The 23650-nt window shown below is 36.4% G+C and overlaps 4 protein-coding genes and 1 non-coding gene across 11 annotated transcripts in view; 2 read left to right on the top strand and 3 right to left on the bottom strand.

The window, feature by feature from the left end:
• Positions 1-4949: 4949 nt before the first annotated feature.
• Positions 4950-7045, bottom strand: LOC6565680 (protein misato). Its single transcript, XM_001992268.2, has 3 exons — positions 6910-7045; positions 6125-6845; positions 4950-6057 (listed from the first exon to the last, which is right to left on the bottom strand). The coding sequence occupies exons 1-3, from the start codon at positions 6988-6990 to the stop codon at positions 5147-5149; spliced, it is 1713 nt and encodes a 570-aa protein (XP_001992304.1). The 5' UTR covers positions 6991-7045; the 3' UTR covers positions 4950-5146.
• Positions 7046-7195: 150 nt separating this feature from the next.
• On the bottom strand, positions 7196-7951 carry LOC6565679 (mpv17-like protein). Its single transcript, XM_001992267.3, has one exon. It carries the CDS (start codon positions 7839-7841, stop codon positions 7335-7337), a length of 507 nt encoding a protein of 168 aa, XP_001992303.1. The 5' UTR covers positions 7842-7951; the 3' UTR covers positions 7196-7334.
• Positions 7952-8526: 575 nt separating this feature from the next.
• Positions 8527-10983, top strand: LOC6565677 (probable ATP-dependent RNA helicase DDX56). The gene is made up of 4 exons (XM_001992266.3): positions 8527-8673; positions 8744-9498; positions 9746-10303; positions 10380-10983. The coding sequence occupies exons 1-4, from the start codon at positions 8605-8607 to the stop codon at positions 10804-10806; spliced, it is 1809 nt and encodes a 602-aa protein (XP_001992302.1). The 5' UTR covers positions 8527-8604; the 3' UTR covers positions 10807-10983.
• Positions 9559-9652, top strand: LOC6565678. The gene has a single exon (XR_047227.2). It is a non-coding gene; the product is annotated as a small nucleolar RNA Z30a (small nucleolar RNA).
• A 2459-nt stretch (positions 10984-13442) lies between the features above and the next one.
• Positions 13443-23650, bottom strand: part of LOC6565753 (fasciclin-2) — an 82582-nt gene continuing 72374 nt past the window's right edge. For 3 of the 7 annotated variants that reach the window (XM_032738686.1, XM_032738687.1, XM_032738685.2), the window contains exons 7-8: positions 23411-23594; positions 19858-20207 (exon numbers count right to left, since the gene is read on the bottom strand). In XM_032738686.1, the coding sequence (XP_032594577.1) occupies positions 20107-20207; positions 23411-23594 (285 nt within the window). In that variant the 3' untranslated portion in view covers positions 19858-20106. Of the gene's footprint in view, positions 14235-14661; positions 14749-16215; positions 16418-19857; positions 20208-23410; positions 23595-23650 lie in introns of those variants that run through there. The other 4 variants (XM_032738680.2, XM_043215972.1, XM_032738684.2 and 1 more) reach the window with 2 other exon arrangements.

The raw sequence follows: 23650 nt of genomic DNA, 5'->3' as shown, positions 1-23650 counted from the left end.
CTTCTCTACTCAATTTCATTCAGTTAAGACTTGCACTTTTCTCTTGAGAAACCACAAGTTTTGCAATAGCAGCAAAAACAAAACTCATAAAAACTCATAAAAACTCATACTCTTTCTCAAGAAAGAAAAGAAGAAACCTACTTAAAACATTTTATATTGTTTGATGATGATTTAATTGCGCCGCGCTTAAAGCAAAAACAACTCGCAAACAAATGTGCATCGCAGATGAATAGCAGAAAAGGCAACAAGTTGGGCGTAAATCTTGTAGTTTGCACTTGCGCAGAGAACACCCACTTTTTAAGAACTTTCACAACACAAATAATTACACGGCGATCGTAAAATGCGTAAAAATAAACACAATTTTACAATTACCAACATTTTTCATTTATTTGAGTGCAGTATGCATATCGCAGGTGCGTGCGATATGTATGCATGTAAGTATATAATATGCACATATATAAACTTAACCGGGTTCTATTAGTCTGTTACATACATATGCAGAGCTGTTCTATACCCTTCTAACTCATTTACAAAAATAATACCATGCCCAAAAGCCAAGCCACAAGCAACTTGGTCCGTAGTGTAATCCTCATTGGAACTGACTCAAAGTCTTGGGTTTCGTGGTGTGGGTGCGGGGCTGCGGGGTCTGAGGTAGTTGCCTTCGAGGGGTGACTTAATACCATTTGCAACTCACATGCGTGTTAATTATTTTGGCTCTAAGCGGAAAAAGCCAAAATTAGCTGAATTAGGCGCATTAAATCTATTATCAGGCAAGTTTATCTCCACCTACTTGGGCTTTAGTTAAGTGTCAATTTGGGCTGATTTTGGGCTTTGGCTTGTTTTCTTAGCAAGGAAGCTGCTAAGTAGTATGACTAAGTAGTCGACCAAAATGGTAAGTGGTATCCAAAAATAAGTCTATGTTTACATATTTGGCACTAAGGTCTCCAGCTTTCATTTGAAAGTAAATAATTTCAGAAATATATATTGGTGAATATATATAATTAAATTATGCTACAACATAATGATAATGTATTTAAGTTGAGCATATGTATAGGAAATAAGAAGCAGCTTGCATTGAGATGGTTTCCTCATTTATGCAAAGCCCAAGTTGCAAGCTGTTATGCAATCACACTGAACCACTTTGAATGCAATGCTGAACCGGTTCGCCAAAGTGAGGACTATCTCAATATGCGTGACACACTGAGTTCATATATGGCAATTAAACAGTTGATCAGCCATTGGCCAATTGAGTGCACTTGGATATTGACTTGCCATTTAATTTTAGTGCTTGATGGCACTTAATCATGAACCGAACCAAATCCATTTGGCCCATGCGCCAAAAGCAAAACAAACTTAACAAAGTTAACTTCATTCAGACCAAAAGGCGTCATTTTAACTGCCACTTACACCGCAGCGCAGACCAACCACCAAACACACACCCAAGCATCTCACTCTCTCTCTCTCTCTATCTCTATCTCTGTCTCTCTCTATCTCTCTCTCTCTCTCGCTTTATTCTTTAAGCCTGTCTTGCGTGGAAAACCTTTTGCGAACCGTCGACATTTCAATGCCTTTTTAATCTAGAACAAAAACAAACTTAATTTGCCACAACATCTCCAATGGGCGCAAGAAAAGCAGTGACTTTGTCTGCAAACACCTCACCGTCCTCCACGCCCCACTCACAGGCCTCCTCGCCTCTGTAACTCAAGCGACAACGCCGAAGGAGAAGACGACGACGTCACTTGGCACATAATTTAATTACAACAACACTTTTGTGGGTGGGTACAACTTTGCCCGGGCAAATTGCTACTTTGATCCATCCGCGCGCCGCCCGCTTTGTGCCACACGCGGACGGCACTCGCTTCGAGTGTTGAATGAGCAACAACTTTCGAGTGCAACGCGTCCTGAATTGTAATTAGTGCCACCCAGGCCGCCAGCTGCCTGCCTGCCTGCCTGCTTGCCTGCTTGTCTTCCTCACTGGTTGCCTGCCTGCTTGCTGAGTTACTCCCAGTCAGGCTGCCATGGATAGTCTAGTCCGTGCATTGGCTGCTCCCGGTTCCGGCTGCTTTGTGTGATCCGTGTGTTCGCCCAACCTGGTCAGGGCGGAGGCATCCACTTGATTTGTGGAGTGCGCATTTGTAATTGTTATTACGTGTAAAATGCAAAAGGGGCCCAACTTCAACTCACCAACGCTACAACTGGCGCCTCCAGCTCAGTTATCCTTTTCCATGCTTAAATGCGTTATCGACGATAATTGCTTAACGTTTGGCGCGTGCTTTGATTAGACTCTAGCAGCAGTTAATTTGAACTCTAGATAGCATCTAAGCATTTAAGCCATCTGGCACATTTACAATTCGGGTTTTACACATGATCGATCCATAATGCAGGTGAAGCAGAGAAACTGAAAGAATTGCAAATGAACTCAAGATCTGGAAAAGGTAGTTCTGCTAAAGCTGCCAGATTTGTATTCAAGAGCAGGAACCAGCAAGAGGCAAGAGCTATCTTGGGCAAGACGTAGATTGGAGTTAATTAGATGACACTTAAATCTTAGTCCGTAGTTTGAAATTATATTATGTTTTGGTACGTTTTAAACAAAAATGTATTTATATGTTTTCTGTTTCACCAATTCGTTGTTCAATCACAATAGAAACCAATTGCAATTGAATACCCACAAAACAACTGTTTACTAATGTGCAAGGAAAACCATTTCATTCCTATTATTTTTATTAGAATATTAGGAAATACAATCGTTAGTATAAACCACTGCCTATGATCTTAGATCATATCATTTGTTCTTCAGAAAACAAGTGCAAATAAATATTCTAAGCCAAGTGTTAGTTTATCTTGATTGAGAAATAAGATGATCGCTAAATTGATTGAAAAATAGCTTCATATTTCTTCTCTAACTCAGCGTATTCGTTTGTTATTTGTTTTCAGATTTTCTGTCAAAGGAAATGCTTTTGTCACTTACTAAAGAGTTCTCTGTTAAAGGCACAGAATGATAGCAAATTTGTTTTGAAAGTGAACCAAGTTTCTGTAAATGAATGTTTGCACAGATTAATAGGTAATGGTGACTGCAAAGGTTTACTGTGCTGGCTTTGAAATAGTTTGCAGCTTCATGGAACAGGATTCTATTGAAAGCGGATACAGAACGAAAGACAGTGCTGCATATTAATGCAGCTGCCCCAAAATGGGGCGACACATAACTCCAGCTGGTCAAACGTAAACGAAATTAAACAAATGAAATTAAAACGAGGAGAAATGAAAAAAAGAAGCAAAAAGTAAATAAAATAAATTCAATTGAATTTAAAATGCGCAGCACAACTTCCATTAAAGACGTTGGCATAATTTTAATTTCAAGGTTTCTCGGGTTGGGGCCGAGCCCTTTTCCTGTGGCAGCAGCTGCCACAGGATATCCGAATGCTTTAAGCAACGGGATACACAGAGACAGAGACACAGAGAGACAGAGAAAGAGAGAGAGAGAGAGAGAGAGAGAGGAGAAGGAAGCGGCGAGCGGGGCTCAAGGAGCTGTATGCCAATCAAATTGAAATTTAATTTGCACAACAATGTGGCAAAAGGGGCCGCGCCCTCAACTTGAACCCAACTGACCCCTTTAAACAAGAGAATTATTAACCTCATCATATTGTGTACACCTACTACCTAGTCCGGCCCTTTATCGGCAACGTTCCGTTCCGTCTTTGTTTTGCAGTGCGTCCATAAAATTGTGATTTACTCCCGTTGAGATTTCAATTACTGCCGCTTTATTGCCAATAAATTTTCATATAAATTAGGCGAGCGAAAAGTTCGAATTGCCCAAGCAACACCAACAACAACAGCAGCAGCAGCAGCACAAGCCTGGCCCTAAAAAAAATATTATATTTAAAAAAGAAAGGCTTAATCAGCCGTGCACGTAGTCAAAGCCCACAAGAGCTGAAAAGGAATCCTTGAAAAGGTGCGGCTACACAAAAGATTTTCAGCACGTCCATGCCGTGAAATCAATTGGCGCCTCTTTAAATTAGGCCAGTCGCCCGACGGCTAACCCATCGTTGACATCGTCTTCAGGCCAACGATATCCTCGATTCAATATTGCAACAGGCTATGTTCGACTCTAGTTCCAATCCATCACGAACACTAAAATGAAAATCGCTTTGAAAATTCAAAAATGTTTCATGTTTTTAGAAATTATTTCTAAAAATACGAAAAAAAAATTGTTTTCTAATATTTAAAAGAATTTACTTATATTTTCAAAATTTTATAATTATAAAAAATATTTCTAAAATTTGAAAATGCAATTCGCTTATTTTAAAAAGAATCCTCTCTCAAATTCACTCTTGATTGCTAATACTAAAGTTTGATAATAAGCCAATGTAAGAGTTCTTGAACATGTTGCTCTGAAATTGAGAAAAGGAAAATCATGGCTTATAAGTTGTTAAGTTGTGCTAACTCTCCCAATGGCTGTAGATTCTGTTTTAGATGTGTTTAGAGTGTATTAAAAAGTATTTCGTAGTCGAGCACTCACAATTTTCACCAATTTTAATATTATTTTACTTCTGCCTAGCTCATACGCCGCTGTCAATCAAATTAAACAAGGCGGGAAGTTGAGAGCAACAAATCCCTGACTTGACTTGCAGCAAAAAACTTAAAAAGTCAAAGGATTGTTGTTGCAACCGTACAAAGCGTTGCAAGCGAATGTGGCATTATGGCTAATTAAACGCTGGCAATCCATTTACCAAATTAAACATAACAATTTCGATATTATTATTATTCAATAACTTAATTAAAGCCAGCAATTAACTTCCTATAAAAGCTTCAACTAAATATGGATCCTGCAAAGGAATAGTTTTGCAGGCAAACAACAAACAGACACTTTTCCTCCCCAATATAAATTTTTAATAATGTATTATGGAACATGGGAGATGTATCGGTTATGTTAGTAATATAACTTATGTAGATTTGTCTTTCTACACTTATTTTATTTTGAATCGGATTACATTGTCTGCGGCTCTCTTATTGATAGATCCATTAAACCGATTAGTTAACAGACTGTAAATTCGATTGCTGTTGTGCTGTTTATTCGTTTGGCGATTCCCGGAATGCAGGCCTTAGATTAGAATACGTTTATTTAATGAGGATCACAAGTTATGTTCGCTTAAAGATAGTGCGAGTCTTCATAGTTGTCACGAAACTCGAGGATTCTGTCGAGTGCCGAGTCGTACTCATCTCGCTCGAGAGCCACCTGCGAGAAATTACGCAATTTGGCCAGCTGAACGCGATGCGTTTGATCATGCAATGAATCGAGATGAGTGCCCAGCTTGCTGGAGTTTTGCACTGCAGCCAGAGCTGGTGCACTGGCCACACGAGTATCCCGCTCACGCTGTCCATCGCCAGGCAGCTTGAAGCCATCAGCGGCGATGCTGGCATCAAAGATCTCATACGGAAAGGGCAGATGCGTTTTGAGTGGCAGCGGCGTCGAGGCGGCATGCGTCAGACTGCTATGATAAGCGCACTGATAGTACAGCTGCAGCATCTGAGAGACGCTGTTGCAGCGATAGGCAGCCTTAGAGATTTGCGAACCGGCCTGCTCCAAGGGGCGCTTGAGTCGTGCATCGGGTATACCACGCGCCACCACCGACTGGACGACATGCGTTGTGCCCGGATCACAGCCGGGTGTCAATTGTGTCATCAGTGAGCCATCTGGCCCATCCAGAAAGTCAATGAGATCCTGTTCCCGCTGCATGCCCAGCGGCAGAGCCAATGCAGCAGCGCCCAACTTGCGATTAGCTGGTGTGACACGCTCACAAAAGCTCAACAGAGTATTGGGCGTCTGGCGCAAACGATAGCCAAGCGTCACTGTATCCAAATACGCAGCCAGCACTGCCGAGCTCTGATACAGATTATCCGCCAGCCAATTGACGCCCGGCATTCGACGTGACTCCAACGTCTGGTTACGCCAGATCGTCTCTAGCGTGGACAGCGGCGTGAATAGGTTCGCCTGCTCGCTCAGATGCTTATAGCTGAGCACGCTGTTCACGACACGAATGCTGCGCGAGGTGCGTGTATCTGCCAAATTGGAACAAATAAATAAATTGTGTCAAAGTTACCTAACTTTAAATATTATTAAAATCACCTGCTTTGGCATAGGACATGTTGCGCGGATAGTGCAGAGGCAGAGCGAAAATGGCCCGATTATATTCATCATTCAGATGCTCCATGCACTTGCTAGCCAGTCCACCGAATCCATCGTCGATGTCAAAGAGCAGCTGAAAGCCCTGCAGTCCATTGCATTCCTCCGCATAGAGGCGAATGCGATCACAAAAATCCTCATTGAAAGCGGCAGATTGCCACAGCTCCACGCCGGAACAATGTGAGCCCAACACCTGGACATCTGGCTGTTGCAGCATGCCCTGCAGCACGTTAAATGTGCGCGGATGGTAGCGTGCATATAGAAAGTCTGCCCAACTGCTGCACGTCTCAGCCAAATTATAGTCCTTGTCCTGCGTATTTACTGTATTTTTGAGCAAATCCTGCTGATATTCGGATATCGTTGCGGCTGGCTGTTGTCGCACATCCAGTTCACCGTGAGTGGAGAGCTTGTTCTGCTCGGCCAATTCTTTGGCCTTCTGCAGCTCATCAGCCGTCTGATCTGTCGCCAGCGGCAAATAGTTTCCATACAGCTCACCCACAACGGGCAGGTGCATCAATGTGCCAACGAGATCCACAGACAATAACCGTGGCGTGAATGTCGCCTGTTTGCGATCATTAACACCTTCTCTGTATAGTATGTCATTGTGGGGCAGATGCTCCTCGGCCACATTGCTGCTCTCGCCATCGTAAACGAAATTTGCCTCCTAATTGGAAAATGTTAAATTGACCGGCTTTGCATGGCTGCGGTTGATGTTGTTGTTAGCTTACCTGCTGATTCCAGAAGTGTGCACCCACATAGTTTGCATATGTGCCAAACTGGAAAGTTAGAATCTCGCGGGTGTGGTCCATGTTTGCTCCTGACTGTGATTAATTCAATTAAAACACAAATTGCAATACAAACTGACTGCAGTTCTCAGGCAAAATTGCTATCGATATGTCGATATATCGAAATCTACGTGCACATGTGAATGCCATTATAGCTGATTTTTGTTTATGTTTTGAAAACACGTGCAAAAATTGCTCATACTTAAAAACAAATATATACAAAAAACTGTTAAGGCACAATTCACATTTTTATTTATCAATCAAAAGGATTTGTTCGGCAAAATCTGATTAGCCTGTAGATTCGATCATCAGTTAAAAAAAAATCAATTATAAATAAGGCTATTTCCTAAATGCTATATTTGGAGAAACTATCTTTCGTTGAGCTTCGTGGACAAGTAACAATTCCAAAATACGGCAACAATTTGAGCAAAAATCACTTGATACTGGATTGGCATAAGCGAAAAGTTGATTGTTTGCGCCATCGGCCAAAGCATATAATTCCTTTGCATAATCGACAAATAATTCTCCTTGATGCGATCCACAATCCTGCCGTGCTGCTCGCCATTGATACAAGGCACCACGTACGACAGCACCAATGTAAATGGTGGGGCAAAACAGGACTGGTCGATAATCATCTTTTTAAGGCCGCGCCGCGTAGCAGACTGTTGCTTCGATACAAATGTGTCCAGTGTTCCATACCATTTTCGCAGCGCTGGTCCAACGAACACCAGGCCGAGTGTAGTAAAACGCGCCGTGCGTGCGATGTCCCAATCTTGAAACGGTTTTTTCTCAATCACCAACTGGGCTATCGCATCGCCAGCGCCCATTATGAGAGCCGCATTGAGGCCCTCACGCAGGTAGCCACGTAGTGCCATAGTTATGTATGTATTGCGTAGCTATGTGCACAAGACTTAAATTGGTAGTTTTTCGAACTTGTTCATAAAGAACTTGTAGTTTGAATTTAAATTCGGTGTAAATTTAACACAATTCCGCTGGTTTAGCTAACAAAGTAGTGTTAAGAAACACCCCAAAATCTTCACGTTGTCTTCTTCCTCTTTGACTTCAGGCATACACATTTCAAATTTATGGCGCGCTTATCGTAAAGTGTGCGTTAGTGTTGAGTAATGTTGGACGAAACATCGATACATTAATATTTTAAAGTGTTCTAAGCATCGATATATGTATTCCGATGTTAGATATTTTTTACTACTCTCTTGCCAAGCAATTAAAAACTTATTTTTATGATATTGGTTGGGATATTGGTGTTGGCAGTGACTGTAAATGGAGAAATTCTTAGAATATTCGTAGATATAATATGATACATCAATGGCATTCTCCAAAAACATCGATGTAGCCAAACATCGATATTTCAGGTAGGTTTTTACATGCTGTCAATGTTGCCATATATTTAATTTATTTTTCGCCGAATGGGGAATTGCTAATTTTAAATACACCAAATAGCTATTTGCCTTAACCGGATCAACCTATAGTCGATATGTAGAACGAATAATTACATCGATAAGATTTTGTTATATCGATAAGCAATGTTTGTGTTGGTTGATTTCTCATCACTACCAATCGGCCTTTCTACGCATTTCGCGAGTGGCTGCTGCACGTTTTTTTAGTTTTCTGTTTTCTATGGCTCATCATGAGACACAGGAGAAGTTGCAGTTCCACGAACTGGAGTTGGACCAGCGCATACTCAAGGTAAGCAGAATAGAACATTTGCAATTTCGCCCACTGTCTCCTAATGCAATTCCCCCTAACGAAATCACAGGCAATTGCGCAGCTCGGCTGGGTGCAGCCTACTTTGATTCAGTCAACGGCCATTCCACTGCTGCTCGATGGCAACGATGTGGTGGTGCGGGCGCGCACCGGTTCCGGCAAGACGGCTGCCTACGCACTTCCGCTAATACAGAAGATTCTTAACTCCAAGCTGAATGCAAGCGAGCAGTGTGTGAGCGCCTTGGTGCTGGCGCCCACAAAGGAGCTGTGCCGGCAGTCGCGTCTGGTCGTCGAGCAGCTGGCCGAGTCGTGTGGCAAGGTTATCCGTGTGGCGGACATTGCCGGCAGCTCCAACGATATGGCAACACAGCGTCATGCTCTCGCCGAGCGACCGGATATTGTGGTGGCGACACCCTCAAAAATACTAGCACATGTGGAAGCCGGCACGGGAATCGTTGATCTGCAACAGATTGAAACGTTGGTAGTGGACGAGGCCGATATGATATTCGCCTTTGGCTATGAGAAGGATTTCAAGCGGCTAATGAAGCATTTGCCTCCCATTTACCAAGCAATTCTCGTCTCGGCGACCATCACAGACGATGTGGTGCGGATGAAGGGCTTGTGCCTGAAAAATGCCATAACACTGAAGCTGGAAGAGCCAGAATTGGTCTCCCTCGAACAGCTCACACATCAGCGCATCCTGGCCGAGGAGAACGACAAGCCGGCAATATTATGCGCTTTGCTCAAGCTCACGCTCATCCAGGGCAAGAGCATTATCTTTGTCAACACTGTGGATCGCTGCTATAAGTTAGTTAATTTCATTTTTATATACTGACTTAATCCATTCCTGTGAGCTGTGTTGTGTTCACCAACTGATGAAAGACACAAACTTCATTTGGGATTGCGCAATTGGCAACAATTGGCGCACGCATGACCATAGACTAATCTTCTCGCTGATGGCGGCAAACACAGCAGCTATATTTACATATTCCCACATTTTTATATATATTTAGATTGCTATATATTCAGTTAATTTGTTTTTTTCACTCTTTAGGGTTCGTCTGTTTCTGGAACAGTTTGGCATACGCTCGTGCGTGCTCAACTCAGAGCTGCCGGCTAACATGCGCATTCACACCATCAGCCAGTTTAATCGTGGCACCTACGACATCATCATTGCCTCCGATGAGCATATACTGGAGAAGCCAGCGGGCAAAACACAACGCAAATCCCAGCACAGTGATCACGAGTCGAGCACATCGCGTGGCATCGATTTTCAGGGTGTGAATAATGTTATTAATTTTGATTTTCCACGAGATGTCACGTCATATATCCATCGGGCTGGACGCACAGCTCGTGGCAATAACAAGGGCTCTGTCTTGTCGTTTGTCAGCGTTAAGGAGTTGCCCATCAATCTGGCTGTTGAGGAGAAACTGCGCAGCACCTTCGGCCGGGAAACGTTACACAAAAAGGATAACGCGGTAACGTTGCCGTCGTCGTCCAGTTCGGATGATAACAAGAAAGCGGATAATAGCAAAACAGTTGAGCAGCTAAAACGCTCCTTTGCCAACAGCCTGGAACGTCCGCAAGAGGATATCGTCGATGATATCATCAAGTGAGTCAGACTTATACACTTAATTCAAGCCAAGACAATGCATATAACTAATCTCTGATTGCCATCCACGTTTCAGAATATACCAATTCAAAATGGAGGAGGTGGAGGCGTTTCGATATCGCGCCCAGGATTGCTGGCGTGCCGCTACCCGTGTCGCTGTGCACGATACGCGGATACGTGAGATCAAGACAGAGATTCTCAACTGTGAGAAGCTCAAGGGCTTCTTCGAGGAGAACAAACGCGATCTGCAGGCGTTGCGCCACGACAAACCATCGCGCACCATCAAGGTGCATTCACATCTCGCCCATGTTCCGGAATACATATTGCCAAAGGCACTCAAGCGCGTTGCCATCGGACCCCCACCCACGCATACAGCCTACAAACAGGCGCGAACGACTGGTGCCAAGGCCGCCTTTCAGCGCCAGAGCAATGATCCCCTGATGGTCAGCGAAGTGGACTATGGCAAGCGACGTGGCAGGCCAAAGAGCAAACGGGCCAAATGAGTTGTTCATATGTTTATTTATAGCGAATAGTTACTATCAGTTATGAAATTGGCTGGATGAAGAATATGGGACATCCAGCATCTTTCATTGTTTTAAATAATGTTTTTGTATATTATGCATTGCGCATTCATACAGACAGCTAAATCAGGATCAAGCAAATATAAACCTTTTTACTTATACCTATATGTTTTGATGGCCTCAGGGTATTATACCGAATAATGAATAATGTAAAAAGTATACAGATACCGAAGCCTACATAGCACTGAAACTATATGCTCATAATTCAACATAAATATATTTGAAGAAACCATTACGCTGAGTTTGATCCTTAAGCAAATCTTTAATCAAAAAGAAATTTGTTGATCCTAGAAGCCTGTCTCTGAAATACGGGGTTCAAGGTGTATCAATATGCTGTCTCTTTCTGATTCATGTATAATCATTTGTATGCATGTGTCACTCCGAGATAAAAATATAGCTGAAACTCGGCCAAATTCTTACCGATTTTTCAAGGACATTGTGAATTCAATGTCATAAAATATAGAAGAATCTTTGAGCTACAAAAGTATCTTTAAGATACATGAATGATGTGAAAGCTTCAAAAACATAATGCAAAAAGTATCTGAAGAAAGCAATAAGTATCTGTAAATTAAGATACGAAAAGGATTTGGAAGACATATATAAATGATAAAAATGGTATGTGTAAAACACTAATGCATGAAAAGATTTTTTAAGATACAAATAAATCAGTGAGTATTTGTAAGATACGAATGTGTGTATGAACCCAAACACAACTTTACTTGCTGATTTTAGCTGCATCCGCATCCCATTTGAAATCAATAGGTTAATGAAAGACTTTCAGATTTGATACATACGATTTTATTTTCCAACGATTCAGTTTCGCGATTATTTATTTCATTCTGTTTAATTTTCATTCAGCTTTTCTTTTTTAATTTTTCATTTATGTTTTATAAAAAGCTACACCTTGAAATTCTTATGTCAATGGTTTTATGTGTTTACTTGTTTTTTTTTTTTTTTTGTTGAATTTCGCATTTCATCGCCATATTTTATATGCTGCGTTCCCAAAAGCAGTCCAAAAATTTTGATCATATACTACATAATTACAATTCAATTATTGAGTAGCCCTTTAGTTATTGATAGCTTTTGTTAGTAATTCCTTATGTAAACACACAAAAAAAAGTTGTCTACTTGTTTTTTTTTTTCTTCATTTCTTTTCTTTGCATTCAGTATTTCATGGGGTATTTCTTCTTTTTTATTTTATTAATTTTTGTTTATATAATATTTGTGTATATTATATATCTTATCATTCATATATTAGGTAAAAAAGCTCTGACAAGGCGCTTGACTTAACTGGCAACAGAAGCTACAAAAGCTTTTTTTGGCAAACATCTACAAAACAGGACGAACCGAAATATAAAAGAAACAAAAATCGCTTTTCATCTTTAATATATATATATTTATATAGTTTTCATATAAATGGTTTGTTTTATTTTCGCTTTCAATTTCATTTTATATTCGTGTAGAAAAAAAATACTTAGACATTAAATTTCAATGCATGTACATATACATATATTCATTATTTAAATAATTATTCTTTTGATTTCTTACTTACAAGTTGTTATATTCTTTTTTTTACATACACGTACAGATAAGATCTAATAAAATAAAGAAGGTAAAATATTTTAAGGCTAACATAATTCAAATTGAGTACATCATTTCATATTTGCATGTGATGGTTTTTTGTTATTGTGTTTGTTTCTTTACAGAATGTCGTGAAAACATGAAACAAAATAAAAAGTGAAATCTCATGAAACTAGAAAGATAATACAAATTGTTTGGCATTTTCGTAGTTGATTTTAGAATATAAAAATGTTCCATTTAACACACAGATACATTGTAAAATAATTATGTTTTGAGTTCATTTATTTAGTACATATTCAGTTAAGTTTTCAGAATATTCATTGAATTTGAATTTGCAATTGCAATTTTCTTTGCTTGGTCTTGGTATTCTCCAAAACACTTTCAAATTTCCTCAATTGCTAGCGTTCAACTGAGCAGAGTAGTCCCAAAAACAAGGAGTACTGGTGAGCAGTTGCATCTATACTCTGTTAATTTGCATATTCATATTTTTCCATTTACATTGAGCATTTTGTTTATAACTAACATACATCAATAAGTTATATGTAACTCTATATAATTCGTACAGTTTATTAAGTAGACCAATTTACCAAGGAAACAAAATTTTGTATGTGAATGAAATCTTAACTAAAAACTTGCTGTATTCAGTAATTTGTCATGATTGTGTGTGTGTGTGTGTGTGGTGTTTTTTTAAGAAACAAATGCACAAAAGTCTTTTGATCAGTGGTTTAAGTACTACGAAATGAGTGGTGTGTGTTGGACGTTGGGAGTGTAGTAGAAAAGAATTGTTTTCAATGCTGGAACTTAATGTTAAAACTTATTTATGGCATGTTTAAGTTAGTTAAACTAATATTTTGTTTATAATTCTCTTGGTTTCTCTGCCTTGCTAATATATAATTTAAAAATCTTTTCTCTTTCACTTTAAATGCTAAATAAATGTAATATTTAATTTAATTTTTTTTGTTTTGTTTTGTTTTGTTTTGTTTTGTTGTTCATGTTTGTAAGGCATTAATTTAAGTTTTTGTTTTGATCTTAAGCTACAATCCACTCAGTTCTATATAGTCGATATAGTCCGAAAAATCTAAGAATCGAAAACAAAAGAAGACGAAGCTATGTAGCGAATACAAAGTTAAGCGACATGGACATATGAGTAGTGTATGTAAGGTGTTTTTTGTGTTTTTTGTTGTACCGAGCTTAAAATACTATTTATGTATGTATTTAGATATCGGATATAGTATGTATATTAAGACATTAAGTTAAGATTGTATATAGAACTTTAAAAAAAAAAACTTAAGAATAGAAACTGAACACCCAACTCATATGCCAATCAAAAACAGAATTCTAAATGCTGTTCCAACAGCTTTGGCTTTGGTTATCGTTCTCATTCCTCCTCCTGCTTTTGGAGTAAATCGCAACTTGTTCGCATCGTAAGTACTACCTTCATTCATTCGGTTTGTTTGTATGCAGGTATTTAGTTTATTTTTTTATTTTATTTATTTATTTTATTTATTATTATGAATTTTTTGGGGGGTTGGTGTGTTGCTCCTTTTCTAGTTGTAAGCGATGTTTTTTCATTCGGTTTCAATACTATTCTCTGTTGCAAGTTTTGTGCACATCTCTATTATTTTTGAATTCAATTTCGAGTTGCTTATACCGCTGAGTTTTTGCCAATGATCTCACCGCTGCGCGAATGCACAAATCGCCCGTCAAACTCAATGGTTGAGTTCTGCTTAATGCTCCCAGTGGGCGTACGCAGTGGCTCCTTTTCGTCCCTGTGTGGAATAGTAAAATCATCAATTATTAAAGAGAGCTGACCGAAGAGAGAGAGAGAGTGAGAGATTGTAAGAGAGAGAGATTGCGAGCAAGAGCTATAGAAAGTAGCCAGCTAAGAAGAATAAGCATATCATACGCAAGCTTATTATTATACTTACTTAATGCGCCACACAACATCTAAGTGCTACAAATAAGGCTATAGAAAACGATGCTAAATCTACGTTCTGCATGCAGCAGTGGTGCATTATGATCATACAAATTGTACATGAAATGAATAATGCGGGAAACTGGAAAGTTAGGTCAAAGACCAGTGCTACGCAAGAAAGAGTAGTATGGCAAAGAGCGCAGTGAAGCAGTACAAAATGAAAAAAAAAAATAAAAACAAAAACAAAAAGAAAGAAGAAGGAATACGAATTATGTACGTACAATGGTGATGTCACTGGTGAGCCGCCGAGCTTAACTGGCGGCGGCAGTGGTAACGGTGATGGTGGTGGCTCCTTAACCAGCTGTCCACTGCAATAAGGTAGCGGGAAACGCCAACCATAAAGACTGCTTGGTTAGATGATGATAATTTCGGTTGTTTTCGAATTTGTTTATCGAATTCAATTTGATTTTGTATTTTGTATTTTTTTTTTGTTTTTATTTTTTTTTTGGATTTTGTTGGATTGTTGGTTTGGTTTTATTGTGTTGGAGATGAGTTGGATTTTGAACAGTACGTATGAGTTTGATGTTGAGAAAATCAAGAGAGAGAGAGTATAGAAAGTATGAAGAGAGACTGTGATTCTTTTATCTACTTTGTTGTTTTTAATATAAATGTGTGTTCTTCTGTGATGATTACAAATTTAATACAAATAATACTATACGATAACATACAAAGATTAAGTATTTGAAGAAAGAAACATTTAGTCTAGCAGCTGTCGCCACTATGGCAAGTCTAACTATATACTATACAGAGTAGTATTGAGCAGGAAAAAAGGCACTTTATGGGTTTATTTTATATTTTGAAATAAGCTAAATATAGCTGACTGTATGCTTTAAGAGCAATTAATGACGTATAAGCGGATTCCACATCTTGTCATTTCAAATGTGGGATTTGTTCAATATGATAGTATGAAATAAAAGTGAATCAATTTCGTTCAGTAACATTTTTGAGTGAAGCAACTGTTATGCCATTCATATAACATTAGATTCCATTACAATTATAGTTTTTACACTAATTGTGTGTATGATGATCGAGGAGAAGTTGACAAAAATTATATTCATGGAATATTGGTATCTAATAAATGCCTTCTCCAAAATCTATCTTTGAATCATAATCAGTGGAAAAAAAAACTCACAACAACAAATGAAGTGTTCTAACGAATTAAAGAAAATAGTATTTGAGATATTAACACAACTCTTGAGTTAAATATAATAAAGCGTTCGTGTTCTTTTGTTGTATATTGGGATAACAGAAAACATTGTGGAATTTCGTCTTTTTTATGTGGTGTAGATGGCAAAATTGTAAACATTTAATATTGCACTAGAAATGAGAAATAAGAACCGATATCGTTGTAAAGTAAAATGTTTTTTTTTTCGGGACTGGGTGAAAGAGAATTTTGTAAGGAGTTCTTTTCTGCGTTGTAGTTTGCTCAAACGATTATCAGTGAATTTCGATTGAACAACAACGATTTCGGACGCGCATAGACCCAATTGTATTCGAAATCCGGGCGTTGAGAATTTTGGCTTAAGGAGCGGTGCAAATCGAAAAGAGGTAGAAAAAAACAAACGAAACAAACGAACAAACATTTAATGGCATTTTTCTAGTTGGTTGGATTTTTAAATATTTTGTTTGTTTATAATTTTTTGTTGGAATTTCGTATCATTTTTAGTGCAATATTATTTGGTTTCGATAGCCCTGCCCAAAAAACCCCCAGAGAGAGAGAGAGATATATAAAAAGAGAGAGGGAGAGAGTCAGAGTTAAATATTTTGATGCTTACCTGCCCAGTTTCGCTTCATCATCGATCTCGGAGGGAGAACGCTTGGCCTTACGGCACATGGCTGCCATGACGCCCATGTGAACAGTCACACAGCACAGCAGATCCACAATGAAGAGTAGAAGGAGTACCCCTCCAACGGCAATGCCAACAATCGCAGCCGAAGAAAGCACCGGACGTTCCGCGACTTGGATCACATCAATGCCTGTTGTGGAAGAGTTTTGGTTTTTTTTTTTTGTTTTTTGATTTAGGAAATGTTTGTGTGGGGGGAGAGGGAGGGTGTAGAAAAAGTGCTTGATTAGTAAAATGTCATTCAAATCTGTCTTTCATAAATCTAATAAATATTGGTATATATTTTAGATTTTATACTAATACTTAGTTAATCTATCGAACACTCAAGCATTTGACTGTATTCCCAAAGGAATAAAGCCATGAGCCAAAAAACTAACTTTTAACTCGAGTTATAAAATGTGTTTCTTCGATTTTGTTTGTTTTTTTTTTTTTTGTCAGCATTAACACTTTTATTTTTTAAACGGTATATATATTATTTGAAATTGGTTGTGTTTTTCATTGAGTTCAAATTTTGTACAAACATATTTTACATTTTTGTGTGTGTAGTTCAAAGTGAAAGTTAAATGTAAATTAAGCATGTTCCGTAAATGAGCACAAATATGAAATATTAAAATGTATATAATTTATACCTAATTAAATATAAATAAAGTAAGTAACACCAATTTGTCATAACATAAGAAAAAAGTAATTTCGGTGTACACAACAAAAACAAATAACATGCAGCCTTCAATGAAGCGGGGCATATGTCGATTGAGAGAGAAAGCCGAGAAAAAGAAAAGGGAGGCAGAGCGAGAGCGAGAGCAAGAGTGAGTGAGAAAGCGCGCACAGTAAGGCAGGATAACTCAAGAGAAAATGCAAAGACAAATGACAAGTAGATAAAAAGCCAATAAGCAAAATATACAAGCAAAATCTTTTCTTTTTTTTTATCAACTTAGAATCCAATTATTATTATTTTTTTGTACAAGGAATGCGTATCTTTATGTGTGTAGAATTAGTTTCAGTGTGTCCAATAACGATAGCGCTTAAAAATTGTAAATTTATCAAATACACAAATCTGTGATTGCAAAAAACCATTAACAAAATTGATTTTTTTTAGTTATAAACATTGTTAAAAATATCTAAATATTATTAGAAACATTCTGTTCTGAGTACTGCATGTTTTGTGGTTATTAATCGAATAGATGAATACTACAACTAAACTGGATAAATTTGACAAAAAACATTATTATTGGATTAGTAACATTTGTATGTTGTTTTTTTCTTTTTCTTGTTTGATTATGGGAACTAATTCCCGTTATGCGTTTGTTTATAGTTTACCTAGTGTTAGTGGTATTAAAATCGAATGCGATTTGAATTAATTATATATTCGGTTAATTGTGGGTGTGTATTGCTGAATGTATATGAAACTATATTATTATTGCAGAACCATATTACCTGTCGGTATTTCACACCTGGCAGCTGTGCAGCGGTTTTTTTTTCTTAAACTTTATCGCTTATCGGTTTACTCGATTAATTTTGAAATTTCTTCAAGCGCTAGACAACACGGTGGACTTCCAATTTACATATACACACACAGAAAGAAGACTATCTCTTTTTTGTTGAAGATTTTTCTTTATTACCCAAAATGAACTTAATTCTTAGATATTGTATTTTGTTTTCATTTATTTATTTATTTGTTGTTTTTTTTTTGTTTGTGTTTACTTACAACATTTATGAATCTTATGCGCTTTTTGGTTTGTTTACTACTGGGTATGTGTGTGTTTTTTGTCTGTGTGTATGAGCAAATGAGAATCGTCGCATTTGCTTTATTTACTATATTGATCACGTATTCTTATGCAATTCTTTCTGCTTTACAAACTGCCTGGTAAATGCAAACTAATTTCAAGTTTGATAACATGTTAAAGTGCTCTTTGGCTTTTGACAGCGGCACTACAAATCTTGCTTAACCTTTAGTTGTAGCTGTTGGTAATCATATGCATGAAAGTTATGGCAAAAGACTTATATACAGTTCGGAGCTTTACGTAGATGTTACTAAGTAGCTTAAACTGCTTTATTAATTTACGCCTCTGTCGGCGATTCTTTAGATTTCTGTTTTTGTTCTTTTATGGACAGTTCTTGTCTTCGATTTCTTTCGTTTTTTTTTTTAAATTTATTATATTTGGATATAACTATATTTATGCCTCACAAAGCTAGATAAAAAAAAAAAAACAATACCATACGATACGATCTGCTCAGCAACGTTAGGCGGGCTGAATTTGTCACTAACTATAGTAAGTATTTATAACTTTTGTATATTGTATATTGTAAAGGTATAAATTGGAATTACTTTTTATGATATAGTATATATATTTTGCTAGAAAAAGTTTCAGTTTCTTTTACTAAAAATTGTATACAAGGAATATTTTTTCTAAATTGAACTCCATTCATTTATTTATTTTAGTTTTATTTGTTTTCTTTTCATTCTATATATATTTTAGGTATACAAATATGTATGTTCAATGAGTACAAACATACAAAAATTCGATACTTTAAGCTTAATACACCATGTGAAAAAAATTCGTAGTTGGAAACATGTGTTTTTTTTTAGTGGTGTAAAGGGTTTTGTAGGCTTCCTAAAAATGGATTCAAACTAGAAATTCACTATGTTTATAATTTGTTTAACATACTCGTACTTTTAGTTACTTATTGTCCCTTAACGTATACGTTTAATAGAAACATAAAACAAACGGCTTTAAGGTCACATACTATACATGAGACACCAAAAATATGTAACGGACAACTTGGGATCGCAGTGCATATATATAACGGTGGTGTTCGTGTTCTTTAATTTTCAAACAGCTAAAAGAAAGGGGATTCAATGTTTACTACTCGTAAAAAAGGGTTTATAAAAAGTGTGGCCCATGGAAAAATGTAAAAGCATTTTCAGCATTTGTTTTTATTCCCCTATTTAATCAGTTCCACAGAAATCTATAGTTCCTGGAAAATATGTAGGATATTCTATTATTATAATACATTTTTGCTTTAGAAAACCATATAATCACTTTAAGAAATTGAATTGATTTATAACAGATGGGTCGATTTCTTCAGATATCCTAGCTCAATATATCAGCTATAATATATGTATGTATAATAAGAAGCTGTAAATAAAAATCGTTTTTGGCAGTGTTCTTGTCCAACAAAATACTGGAGCAGCTTCAAAAGGTTCCTTTTACGTTGGTTAAGGCAAATGGAAGAGAACTGACTTTTGGATACATGTATGTGACAACATCAACTGAAATTGTATGTTAGTATATGTCTACTAAGTACTGGGTGCTTCTTGTTAGTATAATCCCATAATAGCCCTACATAATACTAAATAACTTAATGCCTCTTAATTTCCTTAATTTGTGAGCGATTCGATAAACATGTACACACATATATATTTTTTGTATGCTAAGTGTTGGTATTTGATTTTGTTTTTCTGTATTTGTTTTTCTTCGGCATATAGCAGTATGTATTTTGTACATTGAATGGAATCATATAGTAATTTGTATATGTATAGCGCACATATATTGTTAACACCCTAGCGAGAAGTTATTATCATATATTTTTTTATTTTACTTCCTCATTTCAAGCTTATCATGCTTCATATGTGTATGTATGTGGTAGGTATTTATGTATAATTCATTTTTGGTATTTTTCGCATTTTTCACTTATTGTTATTTACAATTATCGCAACACAAAAAAGAAAGTGAATAATAGAACAAAACATTTGCAGCTTCAAGCATCCGTTTCCGGTAGTTCCTGGCACTGCCTCATGCACTGCTTGATAAGTATACCCGCTTAGGCAGTGCGCGTCGTGAGCCAGAGCAGCAGTAGTAACGGTGCAGTGGTAGCAAGCAGTGGATTCGTGGCGCTGCTTGTTGAATACGGATAGGGGTTGTCTGTTTTTTGTTATTTCAGTTTTTTTTTTTTTGCGGGGGTAACCGGGTTTGGATACGCAGGTACAACGGGTATTTTTTTTTTTGGTGCGCCAGGAGTTTACAGAATATTTTGTTGTTGTTTGTTTGTTGGGTTTATTTTTGGTTTTAAGTGGTAGTTGATTTTTTATATCATAGCATTCGATTTGGGGATTAGTTTTTTTTTTTGTTTTTTTTTTTTTTTTTTGGATTTTTCACACAGCGTAAAAGAGAGAAAAAACAATGAAAAGTAGTAGAAGAAAAACAGGAAGAAAAGGAAACACACAAAAAAATATTTTTTGTTGGTTTTCTTTCTTGCTTGATATGGTTTTTGCGATTTAAAATATATTGAGAGAGACGACGACGAAGATTCATAACATAATGTGAGAGATGTGTGTCTATTATATATAATATATATAATTATATATTTATGTGTGTGTGTGTGTGTGTGTGTTTGGGTGTAAGTATTATTGGATTTGAGGTTGGTTAGTTAGTTAAAGTCATTTTTGACCGTGTACAGTTTTCACTGTTGACATTTACAGCGACTCTCAAAGTGTTACAGTTTTAGACGTATTAACTATTTATCTATTAGTAGATTATGCTATGTAGTTATTATATATGTATATGTATATATAGATGCAGACACTAAATTGCTTGATTAGAAATAGTTAGTATATGTTAAATAATTTAAACTAGGGCTAAATTAATATAAATACGGAGAGCAAATACAAATTAAGGTATGAGGAATGTTATTGAGAGAGTTGTGCAACAAGTTCACTAATGTACTAGAGGCACACACACACACACGGACACACACGGACACACACAGACACACATTGACAAACACATAGAAAAACTGTCGCTTAATTATCGTTAGTTGTATTGTATCAAATTGAAGTAATTAATGTATCTATTGAAGATAAATTATAATTAATTATACATTTATATGATTTATTTAATTTAAGCGACAGTTATGTCGATAGTATTGCAACACAAAATGTATGGCAATATGACAAGCAGCTAAATAAAGAGAGAGAGAGTGAGTGAAAGATGAGAGACACAGTTGTACTCTTGCAGAGAGAGAAAGAGAGAGAGAGAGCGAGAGCGAGACATAGACAGGTAGCGAGTTTGAGGAGTGTTTTCAACAAGTATTCAAAAAAAAAAAGAAAAAGAGTTGCCATTGCAATTTACGATTTTATTTCAATATTTATTCTTTAATTGTCAGTTTATTTGTATTTGTTTGCAATTTAAATTTAATAATCTTGTTGCTTAATACAAAATTTAACTAAAGAAATAGTCGCAGTACATACAAAGGGAAGATATAGAATAAAGGTAAAAGTAATAATGATGAAGCAAACTAAATCGATCAAAAGAAGTTTTACGTACTATATATGTGTATTTATGTATTATAATTAACAAAATTGTTTTATTTGTTGTAAATAATTTTTATTTATATTTATTAAAATTAATTATTACAAATATGCATTTAAAATTCAAAATGTAATGAATGCACACACAAAAATTAAAAAAAAAATCAATTACATTAAATTAAAAGGATTTGGATTCATTTTTGAGTTCTTGTTGTCTTATGGATTTTGTTTTTCTTTTTTTTTAATTATTATTTTTTTTATTTAATATTTAATAATTAAGTAAATGCTTATGGATTGTAGTTTAAAAAATAAGAAAAAAAAATTGACAGCGAAGTTCTCTCTTTTAAGAACGCACACATACTACTAATTAAAACGAATACAGTACTAAAACGGTATACAAAAGAGAGCACACAAAAGATAAACTGGGAGAGAATGAGCGGTATATAAAAGAGAGAAACGGAGTACAAAGCACAGAGCACAGATCACAAAACGAACAAAGGACAATCGATTTTTTTTTCTCGATTCTGTGATGTTATCTGTTGATGTGTGTGTGATGTCATGTATGTGTATGTGTGTATGTGTGTGAGCGGGACAACACCTGTGCTGTGTGTTGCATAAAAAACTATGAGAAAATTTAACCCAAGAAGTTTTTTTTTTTTGTCAATTTTATAATGCTTCTCAATGCATTTTTGCTTAGCTCAGTGTGTGGAGTACAAAAGAAAAAGCAGTGTTTGAAAAACACTTGTAAAATTGCCCCATTTCAAGCTGATTTATTGAGATTTATTTTGCTTTTGGAATGTAAATTGATTTAAAAATTTGAACTAATTGCGCGTGTTTGGTTCTTAGGGACTTAAAATGGAGTAAGATAGGGTGTATATTAGATGTTAGCTTTAACGTAACGCACAAAAGCATGCAAAAGAAATTTTTAAATTTTTTAAAAATATGTAACTGGATTTTTAATTCAAGAATTAGACAGAAAACAAAACTGGGATACATTTTGTAAGGAATAGTTATAATAAAAAAAAATATTTATACATTTATTGCATATATATGTATATACATATGTAGTAGTTATATAGCACACACACAGATAAAATAGCAGAAAAAGAGAATCAAATAGAGCACACTGAGGTAAAAACAAAAGATGAATTGGAAACGCAAAAAAAAAGAAAATAAAAACACTACAAAAATGTATGCAAAAGTTATTGTACTCGCTATTTGTATAACGCATATTGTGGTATAAATATATATGATATATATTAGATATACGTTAAATAGAGCGTTCAAAAATAGGTTTATATATTGATATATATATACATATATCTATATATATATATATATATATATATATATAGAGATATATAGTATGCATGTATTTCAAGAATTTTGTGTAAGTATTTTTGCTGATCTTGTAGTTAAATATTTAAAAAAAAGACTGCTATTGATAGGGCTACTGATATCGATATCGATTTCAAATGACTTTAAGGCTATTTTAGATATTCGTTTTCCGATATTCGATATTCAATTACATATAATGCAATGATCATGATCAAAAGTAATTCGAAACAAATTGATTAGCCAATCGAATTTGTAATCGATTTGCTTCGCTTTACACTAACATTGAGGTTAGAACACTAAGTAAAGTAATGCTGATTGTTGTGGCCAGCGCAATGATTGTTGTTGTGGTTGCTGTTGTTGATGTTGTTGCTGTTCTTGTTGTTGTGATTGTGAGTTGTTTGTGTAGCGAACCGACGCCGGAATTGAAGCCGGCCGAATAGAGCAATGTGCCCAGATTGTTATTAGCTGAATCGGACTCACCTCGTGTCGTCTTCATTATAATCGATGCCGGCGACGAATACCCAATGGCATTGTGCGCCTTCAGCTCGATGCGATAATACGTATTGCCACTCAGATCGATCATCTGATACGATGTTGTCTCCACAACCTCAATCGTTTTGCAGCGATCCTCCAATTCGTGCCAGGTACCAGCCATTTTGACGCCCTATTCAAATACAAAATATAATTGATATCAATATGATTCTATTGATGATACGATAA

The sequence above is a fragment of the Drosophila grimshawi genome, unplaced genomic scaffold (assembly GCF_018153295.1).
Source record: "Drosophila grimshawi isolate 15287-2541.00 unplaced genomic scaffold, ASM1815329v1 contig_848, whole genome shotgun sequence".
Classification (NCBI taxonomy): domain Eukaryota; kingdom Metazoa; phylum Arthropoda; class Insecta; order Diptera; family Drosophilidae; genus Drosophila; species Drosophila grimshawi.
This window is presented reverse-complemented; position numbering and strand designations above follow the sequence as displayed.

Coding starts and splice junctions, on each gene's coding strand:
- LOC6565680 (XM_001992268.2), bottom strand. CDS start 6,990: ATGGACCACACCCGCGAGATTCTAACTTTCCAGTTTGGCACATATGCA. Junction 6,846..6,909: donor CACACTTCTGGAATCAGCAG/GTAAGCTAACAA, acceptor TTTTCCAATTAG/GAGGCAAATTTCGTTTACGA. Junction 6,058..6,124: donor CATGTCCTATGCCAAAGCAG/GTGATTTTAATA, acceptor CCAATTTGGCAG/ATACACGCACCTCGCGCAGC.
- LOC6565679 (XM_001992267.3), bottom strand. CDS start 7,841: ATGGCACTACGTGGCTACCTGCGTGAGGGCCTCAATGCGGCTCTCATA.
- LOC6565677 (XM_001992266.3), top strand. CDS start 8,605: ATGGCTCATCATGAGACACAGGAGAAGTTGCAGTTCCACGAACTGGAG. Junction 9,499..9,745: donor ACTGTGGATCGCTGCTATAA/GTTAGTTAATTT, acceptor TTCACTCTTTAG/GGTTCGTCTGTTTCTGGAAC. Junction 10,304..10,379: donor ATCGTCGATGATATCATCAA/GTGAGTCAGACT, acceptor TCCACGTTTCAG/AATATACCAATTCAAAATGG.